This window comes from Ranitomeya imitator, chromosome 5, assembly GCF_032444005.1.
Source record: "Ranitomeya imitator isolate aRanImi1 chromosome 5, aRanImi1.pri, whole genome shotgun sequence".
NCBI lineage: Eukaryota > Metazoa > Chordata > Amphibia > Anura > Dendrobatidae > Ranitomeya > Ranitomeya imitator.
The window spans coordinates 13944729-13958784 of NC_091286.1; the positions used below are offsets into that span (position 1 = coordinate 13944729).

General features: G+C 49.0%; 1 protein-coding gene across 1 annotated transcript; it reads right to left on the minus strand.

Annotated features, from left to right (window-relative positions):
• Positions 1-9898: 9898 nt before the first annotated feature.
• LOC138680507 (uncharacterized) lies at positions 9899-12256 on the minus strand. The gene is made up of 2 exons (XM_069767885.1): positions 10812-12256; positions 9899-9957 (listed from the first exon to the last, which is right to left on the minus strand). Exon 1 carries the CDS (start codon positions 12231-12233, stop codon positions 10875-10877), a length of 1359 nt encoding a protein of 452 aa, XP_069623986.1. The 5' UTR covers positions 12234-12256; the 3' UTR covers positions 9899-9957; positions 10812-10874.
• Positions 12257-14056: the final 1800 nt, after the last annotated feature.

Consider the following 14056-nt stretch of genomic DNA (forward strand, 5'->3'; position numbering starts at 1 on the left):
AGTCACTCGGTACCGGTCCTTTCAGCTCAGTTATGCGGTTGTCACGGTGGCTGGACCCGGTCGTGACCCTGCTAAGGGGCGTCCAATGAAAGTGGTAGTACAGTCTGTCAGGGGTTCGTGACGCCACCTGTGGTGTTCGGTCAGGGTGACCGACGCTGCTGTGGGGTCCGCTGGGGTGATGGAATAGCAGCCGGATGGTATACCTTCCCACAGGTGAAGTAAATCGCCAGGGCTTCCCAGTAAGGTGGATGGTGATGGTGTGAGGTGCAGGCAATAACGAGGACACAGGATTGCAGTCTCTTTACCTTTTACTGAAGGCTTCAGTACACTCAGTCTAGAGCACGTTCAACCGGGCTATCAGAGACCGGCCGGTCCGATGGGCACATCCAGAGTTTCCCTCGCAGATGGAAATCGTTGCCTACCAATAGCGCCTGTGTGTTGTAGTCCTACCCTGCTGAGCATTCGGAATAGTCCTCACAACTGCTGTTCTCATTCGTTCGTTCTCTACAGCTTCCTCTCTCTCTCTCTCTCCCTCGTTCTTTGGTTCCAGATGTTGCTAGTTTCTAACGTCCCCCAGATATGTTATGGCTAGGACGCCACCCGTTTGACGGGAAGGCTTGGAGGTCTTCCGGGACCCTAGAGACACCCCTCTCCCAATGTTGCCCCCTATGTCTTCGTAGGTGTAAAAGGTAGACAGCCAACCTATAATCAACTGTCCAGCGGAATTTGAAGTAAGGCCTGAAGTCAGTTACTCCTGCGGTGATCCGGCCACCGACTACGCGCCTCAGTAAGATGTTGCCTTCCTCTCTCGGCACAACTCTTACTGGCTCTCCTTTGTGCTGATCTCGTTTACACTGTTCCACAATATTCTTCCCTTCTTGTCTCTTCCTTAAGATACCGCCGCAAGGTGTGCAGGCGCGGTTCCGTTACGTTCTGTTCTGTCGCTAGGCACCTGCCAGGTTCCCACGCCTGACAGGGACCCCCCTGTGTCTTCTCCCTGCAACACCCCCTGCCACGGGATGTTGCCTGGTTCCAACCCAGTCAACTTCTGACTAACTTCCTCCCCAGCCCCTAGTTTTACCAGTGTGAGGAGTGGCCCAATAAATAAAGCCCTTTGCTCCCCCTAGTGGCCAGAGTGTGAAGTGTAATGTGTTCTGGTGATACCTGCTCAGGAGAACTCTTTAGTGCCATCGGACGTACCGCTACTCGCCTTGGGGCCATACTGCAACGACCAGGTCTCTGGGGCGCTGCATAACCTTCAAACAAATTGTTCAAAAATGTATTGGTACTATATTCCTCATCCACAAGGTATTACGTCTTCTGGGGTACATTTCGGTGGTATATAAGCCACAAAAAATGTTTAACAATATATTGGTATTATATTGCTCATCCATAGAGTATTTAGTCTTCTTGGATACATTTTAGTGGTCTGTAATCCTAAGGTGATCTCTAGACTTAGAGTTCGGAGTGCAGGACTGCACCAGAACAACACTGGTTCCTATGGACTTGGCTGTAAAGCCAGCATTAACCAAGTGAATACCACGAGCCTGAGCAAGATGCTTGAGCCGACGTCTGTGCTGAGCAGCACCTGCCTGGAACTGAATGGGAGACGACAGCACCAGGAAATGCTTGGGATCTATCCCGCACAGCTGGAGAATCCTGACACTTAACAGATTGTCTCATCTCAATAAAATTTTTGCCCACATAAATAGTTATCTGTAAGAAACAAACTGGGTCCAGCTCTGTGTCTCTCCTGATGACCTGATCTCTGTTGATATAAAGCAGCGGTGACCACTTGTTGACACCACTGCAGCCAATCTGTAAGCTTAGTGGTTCTGTAGATGTAGATGGCATGTGCCTCTGAGCTTAGTGATTGGCTGCAGCGCTAGCGACATGCCATCACCACTGCAGCTGATCTAAAAAGATTGAGGCAGATACGGAGAGGACCCGATGAGGTTAATGAAAGATCAGTTTGTCTGGGTTTTTTATTGAAAGGGGACAACCACTTTTTACTTCCTTTATTGTTTTCTATCGTGTTCTACAAAGATACATGTGTTATACTCCATGTGTTGGGTCAACTCCATCTTGTCATATTTTGCATTCTGTTGAAAATTCAATAAATATTCTCATTGCTAAAAAAAAAAAAAAAAAAACACCAGAAAATGTCTGAAATTGTATGAGTGATGTTTGCAATCCAGACAATCTTTTGCGCCACACATGGAGATCAGAAATTATTTAGCAGATTCTACCTTTAAACAATAAACCCAACTGCAAAAAAAGCATTGTGGTGAAATATATATATCTATATATATAATTGTCTAAGGGTTTTTCCGTCTGTCTGTCTGTCTGTCTGTCTTGGAAATCCCGGCTCTCTGATTGGTCGAGGCCGCCCGGCCTCGACCAATCAGAGACCGGCACAGCATCGACGTAGAAATCCCGCGTCTCTGATTGGTCGAGGCCGCCAGGCCTCGACCAATCAGCAACGGGCACAGCGACGATGATGTCATAAAGGACGTAGACATCTCACGTTTCTGATTCAGCGACGGGCACAGTATCGACGTAGATGTCATAATGGTTGCCATGGCGACGATGATGTCATAAAGGTTGGCTCGACCAATCAGCGACGGGCACAGTGTGCCGCGAATTCTGGAATCATCATTGTCCATATACTACGGGGACATGCATATTCTAGAATACCCGATGCGTTAGAATCGGGCCACAATCTAGTATATATATAATATATATATGTATTGTAGAATATGCATGTCCCGGTAGTATATGGACAATGATGATTCCAGAATTCGCGGCAGACTGTGCCCGTCGCTGATTGGTCGAGGCAACCTTTATGACATCATCGTCGCCATGGCAACCATTATGACATCTATGTCGATACTGTGCCCGTCGCTGAATCAGAAACGTGGGATTTCTACGTCCTATATGACATCATCGTCGCTGTGCCCGTTGCTGATTGGTCGAGGCCTGGAGGCCTCGACCAATCAGAGACGCGGGATGTCTACGTCCTTTATGACATCATCGTCGCTGTGCCCGTCGCTGATTGGTCGAGGCCGCCAGGCCTCGACCAATCAGAGACGCGGGATTTCCTGGACAGACAGACAGAAAGACAGACAGACAGACAGACGGAAAAACCCTTAGACAATTATATATATAGATGTGTGTAGGGACATATGTCTAGGGTTATATGTTTGACCAGTGATAATGTAACTGGATCGCCCCCAGACACAGGGCCACAGGTTACTCGATGCCGGTCCTTTCTGTCTGTCAGGTCAGAGACGCGGGATTTCTACGTCGATGCTGTGCCTGTCGCTGATTGGTCGAGGCCGCTAGGCCTCGACCAATCAGAGACGCGGGATTTCCTGGACAGACAGACAGAAAGACAGACAGACAGACAGACGGAAAAACCCTTAGACAAATATATATATAGATGTGTGTAGGGACATATGTCTAGGGTTATATGTTTGACCAGTGATAATGTAACTGGATCGCCCCCAGACACAGGGCCACAGGTTACTCGATGCCGGTCCTTTCTGTCTCAGTTCTGGGGTTGTCACGGTGGCTGGACCCGGTCGTGACCCTGCTAAGGGGCGTCCAATAAAGGGTGATGGTGCGTAGAGCGAGGAATAACGAGGACACAGTGTTCAGTTTCTTTAACTTTTACTGATGGCTTCAGGATCCTCAATCCAGGGCACTGTCAACAGGGCTGTCTGAGACCGGCCGGTCCGAAGGCACATCCAGAGTTCCCCCTGCAGGTGGAAATCAGTGTCTACCCACTAGCGCCCGTGTGTTGTAGTGCCTCCCTGCTGAGCATTCAGGATAGTCCCCACAACCTCTGTTCACTTTCTTTCTAGATCTTTCTCTTCTCTGTCCCCCAGGTATGTTATGGCTAGGACGCACCTTCAGGACAGGTCTGGAGTTATTCTGGAACCCTAGTGTCGCCCCTCTCCCACGATTGCCTCCTATGTCCTTCTTAGGTGTTGTATGGTAGACAGCCAACCTGTAATTAACTGTCCTGCCGCTGTTTGAAGTAATGCGTGGAGACTGTTACTTCTTCGGTGCTCCGGCCTCCGGCTATGCGCCTCAGTAAGATGTTGCCGTTCTCGGGGCACGACTCCTACTGGCTCTCCTTTGTGCTGATCTCATTTATCACTGTTCCACAATATCCTTCGCTTCGTGTCTCTTTCTTAGGATACCGCCGCAAGGTAGTACAGGCGCGGTTCCATAACAATCTGTCCTTTCGCTAGGTACCTGCCAGATTTCCCAGTTCTGACAGGTCCTCCCTGGAGCTCTCCCAGGCTTCATTCTCCTAACTTCCTGTCCGACCCCTAGTTTTACCAATGTGAGAAGTGGCCCAATAAATAAGCCTTTTGCACCCCCTAGTGGCCGGAGTGTGAAGTGTAATGTGTGCTGGTGATACCTGGTCAGTAGAATCCCTTCAGTGCCATCAGACGTACCATCACTCTCCTTAGGGGCAGAGCGATGTTACTGCAACGACCAGCTCTCTGGGGCGCTGCATAACATCTGTCCTGAAGGCAAGTCGCACCTAGGTATTAACAGGTACGTCCTTGGGACTAGTAGAAATTCTGTCTCCAGATCTCACCAGGAGGTCTAGCTAGGGCTGAAAAGAAAAGCAACATTTGGCACCTTCTAGGTCTTGGAGGGGAGATGCTAAATTGCGGCCTGAGGGAAGCTATCCCTGGAAACCATCTCACATGTGTCTCAAGAGAAAATAATATATTCATTAGTAGAGCGGCCGTGCCCAATCAAACAGACCGCAATTATGATATTAACCTGGGAGGCCGGTCTAGAAACCTGACCTCAGACTAAAGTTATAAATTTAGGCTGCAGACAGAGAATTGTGTTCACATGTGAGGGCAGCCTGAGAAGCTGATGTGATCCAATCTACCTTCTTCCTTCTCTCAGGGAGCAGAAAGCAACTACCAGTTAGGTATTTTCTGTAAGTTTTCTCCTGTTTATTTTGACATTGTTTGCATAAGTTATATGTCTTTTTATTACCATATTTTTATACCTTTTTCTTATTGTAAGCATTGAACTTTTTTCTATTAAAGTATAAAACTTTAACAAGTTGAACCTTGAATGTTCTAAAAGAATCCATAGCCAAAAGGTGTGTAAGCGTTATGAGTGATAGACATATTTTTATTAGTATTATTATTTCTGGGACTCATCGCCCGTGTGTTAGGTGAGTGGTGGCAGCGCATATGAGCGGGTGTGTGGCCTGGGTCGGTGTGTGATTTATGCTCCCATTACAGCATAGGACAGAGGTTGAATGCTGGACTGAGAGTGGGGAGATAGATTAACCCTTGCAGGCACAACCCCAAGTCACGTGTGAGAGCAGGCACGTGACGAATAAGTGACACCTCGGAGAAGGGATCCGTGACAAGCATTTTTTATCCAGAGAAATGTCGGGCAATGGTTCTAAAATGCGCTGAATATGTTTTAAAATTGTTGTTGATGGTAATTCTGGATTCCGGGGATTTTCCGGCAGCGTTCCTTGTGCAGATTACTGATGTGAAGTTTTGGATCATCATCGTGGGTCTATTATCTTCATCGTCACATTGCTGCGGAATTACCGACCACATGAAGTATTCTCATCGAGCAGCGGTACATCTCCGTCAATCATCCTGTAACTGCAGAAACTCATCGCCGTCTCCTCCACAAGCCACAATTTTCTTTCCTGCTTTTCTCCATCTCAGTTTGCAGCGAGTGATTACTGCGGAAAAAAGCGTCAATAATGGAGCTGCTTCTTTCACGTGGCGGCGGATTATTCTCCATAACATCCCCATCTACCTAATACACCATGTTTATCCTTGTTTTACCTTCTTTGAATCATCTCCGTCTGCCATTAACAGAACGCACGATCCTCGCAGTAAGTAAACGTGTCGTTCCTCTGTGTCGGTGTGCGGTGACCCAGACGTGGACATTATATTACTATTCTGTGTCGGCTGAGTTGATGATGTGATGATTCGGACTTTTTCCGACAACTGAATAAAATAAAATTGATGTAAATCAAGTCTTTCTCAGATTTTATAAAGAAATTCTGATTTGCACAAGTTTCAATATTTGCTATTTTTCTTCACGAAAATTCAGCAAAACAGCGTCTGATGCTGTATTTGATGGGCCAGAAAGGAGTTTATAAAAAATAATGCTGCCTGGCCGCTCATTGCCCATTCATCCAATCTCTCCCTATGGCTCAGGTGTCTTCTTCTATAGCGACAGACGTCCTCCTCCAGATTGTTAGTCTTTGCCGGAGATCCTGTTGCTGACTAGACCTCATTGGTGCACGTCACGGCGCTGCAATGTCAAAGCATCAGAAAGTCGTGACATGTCAGCAAAGTCAGCAACAGAGGCCCCATGAGAAATGTGTTAAACGGAGTGAACACCAAAGCTTTGGTGGTTTTTTAAGGATACAACCAGGCAGAGTAAATCACTTCTACTGAGCTGTGAGAACTTCTATGGCTAGAAGTATAAGTAGACCTATTCTTATTTTAAAGCAAAATGTATCCATAGTAACATAGTAATATAGTAACATAGTTAGTAAGGCCGAAAAAAAGACATTTGTCCATTCAGTTCAGCCTATATTCCATCATAATAAATCCCCAGATCTACGTCCTTCTACAGAACCTAATAATTGTATGATACAATATTGTTCTGCTCCAGGAAGACATCCAGGCCTCTCTTGAACCCCTCGACTGAGTTCGCCATCACCACCTCCTCAGGCAAGCAATTCCAGATTTTCACTGCCCTAACAGTAAAGAATCCTCTTCCATGTTGGTGGAAAAACCTTCTCTCCTCCAGACGCAAAGAATGCCCCCTTGTGCCCGTCACCTTCCTTGGTATCAACAGATCCTCAGCGAGATATTTGTATTGTCCCCTTATATACTTATACATGGTTATTAGATCGCCCGTCAGTCGTCTTTTTTCTAGACTAAATAATCCTAATTTCGCTAATCTATCTGGGTATTGTAGTTCTCCCATCCCCTTTATTAATTTTGTTGCCCTCCTTTGTACTCTCTCTAGTTCCATTATATCCTTCCTGAGCACCGGTGCCCAAAACTGGACACAGTACTCCATGTGCGGTCCAACTAGGGATTTGTACAGAGGCAGTATAATGCTCTCATCATGTGTATCCAGACCTCTTTTAATGCACCCCATGATCCTGTTTGCCTTGGCAGCTTTGAAACAAGCAGATTAAACCGACAAGGATGGGATAAATCTATATATCCATAAATCTACTATATATTTGTCTAAGGGCCACTTAAGTCTGTCTGTCTTTCTGTCTGTCTGTCACGGATATTCATTGGTCGCAGCCTCTGTCATGGAAATACAAGTCGCTGATTGGTCGTGGCAAAACACCCACGACCATTGCCACGACCAATCAGCAACGGGCGCAGTCCGGCGGCAACATGGCCGCTCCTTCCTCCCCGCAGTCAGCGCCCGCTCCGTACTCCCCTCCAGTCAGCGCTCACACAGGGTGTAACGCACTCCATTACCGCTGCTATTAACCCTGTGTGACCAACTTTTTTACTATTGATGCAGCGTATGCAGCCTCAATAGTAAAAAGATCTAATATTAAAAATAATTGAAAAAAAATAAAAATCATTATATACTCACCTTCTGGCGCCTTTCTCGCTCCTTGCGACGCTCCGGTGACTGCTCCATGCATTGCGATCTCGCGAGATGATGACATAGCGGTCTCACGAGACCGCTACGTTTCATCATCTCGCGAGACCGCAATGCACTCTTGAGACCGGAGCGTCGTGAGGAGCGTCGGCCAACGGAAGGTGTGTATTTAACTATTTTTTTATTTTAATTCTTTTTTTTAACAGGGATATGATGCCCACATTGCTATATACTACATGGGCTGTGCAATATACTATGTGGGCTGTGCAATATACTACACGGGCTGTGCAATATACTACGTGGGCTGTGCAATATACTACGCGCGCTTGGCAATATACTACGTGGGCTGTGCAATACACTACGCGGGCTGGGCAATATACTACGCGGGCTGTGCAATATACTACGCGCGCTGGGCATGACCGCGTATCGCCAAAACAGGGTCTTTCCCGTACTCAATCTTCCTGACCCCCACCCCATCCCCAGGGGGCCATTCTCCCCTTCTCCTGTAAATTTAAATTAAACACCAACACGTAAATTTCTTTGGATAATTTTGGCCACAGCGGCCATTTTATTAAACAAACAATAACATAAATAACAACATATATACCATATGTAAAAACCTTGAGGGGAGGGTTCTTGGGGGTAAGAAATCTGGCTCAAAAATAGGCATAAAGCCACCACCAACTTTAAAACCAAACACTTCTTTACCCTCAGCCGTGACCACCAGCTCAAGGGCACCATGTAACCCATTTCGGGCAAACCAAAACCCCAAAGCTCCCGAGGTAAATTCCCCGTCCAGAGCCCGTAAACAAAAGCCAGATCAACCCCGTAAAAACGTCATCACCACCTCCAAGAACCCCACCCCCCGCCAAAACTGCCACTGTGACAATGATAACGAAAACTCCCCTCTGGCAATAACTGATTAAAAAACCGAGATGAGAAAAAACCCAACTCCCCGGCTACCCCCCCATCAAACTGTTCACTTAAACTAATCCACAATAAAGGGAGGGAGGGTGGGCTTCTCTCCTGATGATTCACCTCACAAGTGATCCTTCCCGCACTTCTCCAGCCCCTGCCTCCTTTCCCCACTAGGTCCACCCCTTATTCAAAAATTTCCACCAATCCCCTATAAGATCCCTGTTTTTATTCAAAACTCTAAAACTCCCTTCTTGGCAACGCAGTCATGTGGGGGCTTTCATCCAGCTGCGCCCATTACAGCCCCCCTTCTTGACCGCGTATCGCCAAAACAGGGTCTTTCCCGTACTCAATCTTCCTGACCCCCACCCCATCCCCAGGGGGCCATTCTCCCCTTCTCCTGTAAATTTAAATTAAACACCAACACGTAAATTTCTTTGGATAATTTTGGCCACAGCGGCCATTTTATTAAACAAACAATAACATAAATAACAACATATATACCATATGTAAAAACCTTGAGGGGAGGGTTCTTGGGGGTAAGAAATCTGGCTCAAAAATAGGCATAAAGCCACCACCAACTTTAAAACCAAACACTTCTTTACCCTCAGCCGTGACCACCAGCTCAAGGGCACCATGTAACCCATTTCGGGCAAACCAAAACCCCAAAGCTCCCGAGGTAAATTCCCCGTCCAGAGCCCGTAAACAAAAGCCAGATCAACCCCGTAAAAACGTCATCACCACCTCCAAGAACCCCACCCCCCGCCACACACGAACAGCCCTGACCACCTCAGGCTCGTGAGTGCCCCACCGCCACCAAAGCTCTCTCGACTCCTTCCTGTAGCCCGAGTGCCCATAAATCCATACCAACATCATTAAGATGCACTCCATCATCCCTCCAATAATTGCCAATCCCATCCTCCAGCTCCAAATGTCTAACGGCAATACCCCCGTTCCGAGACACAAATCCTGCCACCGCCCTATTCAGCTTCACCCGGGCTCTATTGATCCCTCTATGGGACCGTACATCACGCCACTTCCGCCTTGGTACAATGTCCGACCACACCGTCATAACACCCGGGAAAGATACCCACAACCGTAAAAAATCAAAACGAATGTCTCTGATCAACTCCCTCACTGGCCTAACTCCCAAATCATTTCCTCCAAGGTGAACCACCAAAATGTCCGGGGGTCGATCCAATCTAGCGGCGTTGGCAACTGCCGGCAACAAACTCCGCCATAACATACCCCGGAATCCCAACCATCTAATAACCACCGAATCCCTTACAAAGCCTAATTGCCTACCATTTCGCCTGACATCCGCACGAAGCGCACCCCAATGAACAAATGAATGTCCGATAATCCATGCCAGGAGGGAGGTTCGACCTGAAAAAACACAACAATGATTAACACCATAACAAGGCTCTCTCCCCCACAGACCTAATTCCTAATATAAGACAGATATCGATCCGAACTCCATCTGCCTATTCTTTTGATCACATCAACGCCTAGGCCCAGACCATCCGCCTCGGACGCAGCACCAATTCGAAACGAATGCGACCCGAAATTCTTCGGGTCAACACCCAACGATCCCAAACCCCTCTTCAACAGCGCCGTAAATTGGTAGCGCGACAAAAATTCCCCGTTCTGATGTCGTAACAAAGGGCCTGCCCTCAGTGCCGACAGACGCCAATAAGATTCCAAACAGTGCTGCGGGCACATCCCGCTACCGTCAACTCTCCCCAGCACCACTCGCCTACCCCTACCAAGCTGATCAGTCTTAGAACGCCTGATCCAAAATACAATACCTCCTGCCCAAAAGTCAACATCTTCCGCTAACAGACCACCCACCTTATTTTTATTTGGGGACACCAGCTCCCCCAGGCGCAAAGCGGCAAAGAACGCTAAAGAGAAGGCTAACCTAAACAATACAACCTCAAACTGCGAACTACAAATACCGCCCAAAGCCTCCCCAAGCCGTTCCAGCATACCAAAAGAAATCGGCCTACGCTTATCAAAAGACACATTGCCCTTCCGAAAACCCTTCAAAGCCTGCCTTATCAAAAAATCTTTTGTCAGATCAGCTGAACCTTGCAACCGAAAACCAAAGGCCAGACCCGCAACAACTTTGTTTAACCTCGAAACGGACCATCCCCATTCGGCCGCCTTACCCATCAAAGCCAGCAGAGCCATAATCTTATCGCCGTCGGATTCCACTGGGCCGCATTGGACCAACCAACCTTCCCACATCTCCCAAGCCGCTGCATAATCCGACCATGTCCGGCTCGACAGTGAGGCCTGTATCAAGCGACCTCCCCTTCCGCAACAATCTGCCACAGATGCGAAGGACATCCCGCTCCTGTAGGTTCCGAATCTGGCGCCAGTTCCCGGAATCGGTCCCACTGAAAACGAGATAAAGCATCAGCTATATTGTTTTGGACACCTGGTACGTGCACCGCCGAAATCCACGAATTCAATTCCAAACACCTCAACACCAATTCCCTAACCAACCTAATCACGGGGGGAGAAGAGGAAGATAAACTGTTGATAACTGACACGACACTCAAGTTATCACAATGGAATCGTACCCGACGATCCTTAAAATTCTCGCCCCAAATAAACGCTGCCACTACAATTGGGAACAACTCCAACAATGCCAAATTTTTGGTTAGCCCGTTTTGCCGCCATTCTTCCGGCCACACTCCGACACTCCATTTGCCTGCACAGTAGGCCCCATAACCGGCTCCCCCTGCTGCGTCCGTATAAATTTCACAATCAAAGGCGTTCAAATCCTCCTGCTGAATCAATGATCTGCCATTATAATTTTCCAGGAAACGCTGCCAAACCAACAGATCGTCCTTGTGCTCCCGGCTCAAACGTATGAAATGATGAGCTGCACGGACTCCCGCCGTAGCTCTGGACAACCTTCGGCAAAAAATCCGGCCCATAGGCATGATCCGGCACGCAAAATTTAAGCGCCCTAGCAACGACTGTAACTCCTTCAACGTCACTTTCCTCAATTTTCCGATTCTGGACACCTCCTGCTTCAGCAACAACAATTTGTCGTCGGGCAACCTGCATTCCATCTTTCTAGAATCGATAAGAATCCCGAGAAAACTTAAGACCGTACAGGGACCCTCTGTTTTCTCCTGCGCCAAAGGGACCCCGAAATGCCCGGACACCCATTCCATGGTGGCCAATAAATTACCGCACACCGCAGAGTCCGGGGGGCCCACAAACATGAAGTCATCCAAATAATGAATGACCGAAGCAACATCAGAAACGTCTCTAACAACCCATTCCAAAAAAGTACTGAAAGTTTCAAACAACGAGCAAGAAATGGAACAGCCCATCGGCAAACACCTGTCTAAATAAAATTCTCCATTCCAAAAACAACCTAGTAACGGAATGCTCTCCGGATGCACCGGCAGAAGCCGAAAGGCAGACTCGATGTCTGTCTTCGCCATCAAGGCCCCCGCTCCGTACATACGAACCCATTGCACTGCCGCATCGAACGACGTGTATACAACCGAGCATAATTCCTCCGCAATGCCATCGTTAACAGAACAACCTTTTGGGTACGATAGGTGCTGGATTAAACGAAACTTATTTGGCTCCTTCTTGGGCACCACCCCCAATGGAGAAACGATCACCCCTTCCATAGGCAGCGAACTAAACGGGCCCGCCATTCTTCCTAACTCCACCTCTTTTGCTAACTTACTCGAAACAACATCCGCATGTAAACTTGCTGACCTCAGATTTTTTGTAGAAAAGGGGACCGTATGATTCGGGTGAGGAATCCTAAAACCTTCAGCAAAACCGTCCCTAATCACCACCGCCTTCAACCGGTCCGGATATCTACTTAGATAAGGGGCCATCTTTTGAAGCCTCACCGGCGTCACCCCCATGCCCGCTACCCCCTGCTGGCTTGCCCCTTGCTTTTCTGAAACATTTTGAAGCCCCGTGTGAAGCTCCGCTACAATGGGAACACACGTGCTTAAACCTGCAGGTATTGCCATACTTGCACTGGCCGTCATTGAACTGCCAGCACGTGCCCGTTTTTTCCTTCGCCCCTTGATACCCCTGTCCTCCTCCTCCCCCTTGTCCTGATTGCTGACTACTACTCCCCGCGCCCCCTTGAAAGGACTGCCCGTACCTCACAGGGGCCATCACCTTCAGCCACAATCCAATGTCCTTATGCTCCCATTTTATCTCAGGCCTAACCGCCTTCCGCTGCCTGAATTGTTCATCGTAACGCAGCCAAGCCTGGCCCCCATACGTACGATGTGCCTCACCAATAGAATCAAAGTAACAGAAAAGACCCGAGCAATTTTCCGGGAATTTTTCTCCTATCACACTGGCCAAGATAGCAAAAGCCTGTTGCCAATTAACAAACGTTTGCGGAATCAGGCGCCAACGCCTTTTTTCCTCCTCTTCCTTTTTGCTATCATCTTTTTTCCCTTTGTCCAGATTAAATTTTTCCAAAGGGAGGAGGGAGAAAATCTCAACAAATTCATCCTTCCAGATCTTCTCCTTCACCTCCTTCTTTAAATGGGCACCGAGGGGACCCTCAAAGCACACAAAGACCTCCCCTTTTGCCCGATCATCCAACTTTATCTCATCCTTCTTACCCGCCTCCGTTTGAACCGACACTGACACCCCAGCTGCCTGGGCCGACGCGGCCGCCCCAGACCTCACTAATTCACCGGAGCCCCCTCCCCCGGCTGTACTAACAGGATCCACCAACCAAGCCCCAGCAGGTGACCCTCCCATATTACTTGCTGGCCCCGCGTCCAATCGCCTCAAAATATGCGACATACCTGCCAAAAGCTCTCTAACGCCAGGAAGCCCAGAACCAGCGTCCCCTACCCCCTCCACTAACCCCACCGTACCCGGCACCGAAATAGGAATAGACATGTACTCACGAGGCTGCGCAGGTGCTGTGTCCCCACCAGCCGTGTCTCCGGAATCCCGCTGTTCGCCATCTTCTGGATGTTCGCTCTCAGATCCGGGGTCGTCGCTGCCGCTGAATTGCCCCAGGCCCGCGCCCCTGGCCTCCACGTCACCAGGGGGGACCGAGACTGGCGATACACTCCTGTCGCTGGACCTCCTGGCGGATCTTGACCTGACGGCTGTTTGCAATCCACCTCGGCCTCCTGGCCTACTTGCCCGACCGGCACCTGCCCCACGACCAACGCGTCCCGGGCCCAGCTGAACCACCGATGCCAGCCTGCCCGTCGCCCTACTCTGTCGTCTCGTGCCGCTGCCAGGCCCACCTAGGGGAGGTGAGCCCGCCGCTGTCACCGCTGCTCCATAGCTCCCCCTCACTGCTGCCGTCGCTGGACTCCTGGCTCCTCCTGTTGTCGCCACCGCTGACTGTGCTGTAAGTCTGCTGTCCCTGGCGCCGCTGGGGGGCGCCGCACTTCCCCTCGATCCCGGACTAGGCCGCACTACCTGTGCGGCCCTCACCGCTGACGTCGCTGTG

Excerpts from the sequence above, each read along its gene's own strand:
- LOC138680507 (XM_069767885.1), bottom strand. The coding sequence starts at position 12,233 with ATGGAAGGGGTGATCGTTTCTCCATTGGGGGTGGTGCCCAAGAAGGAG.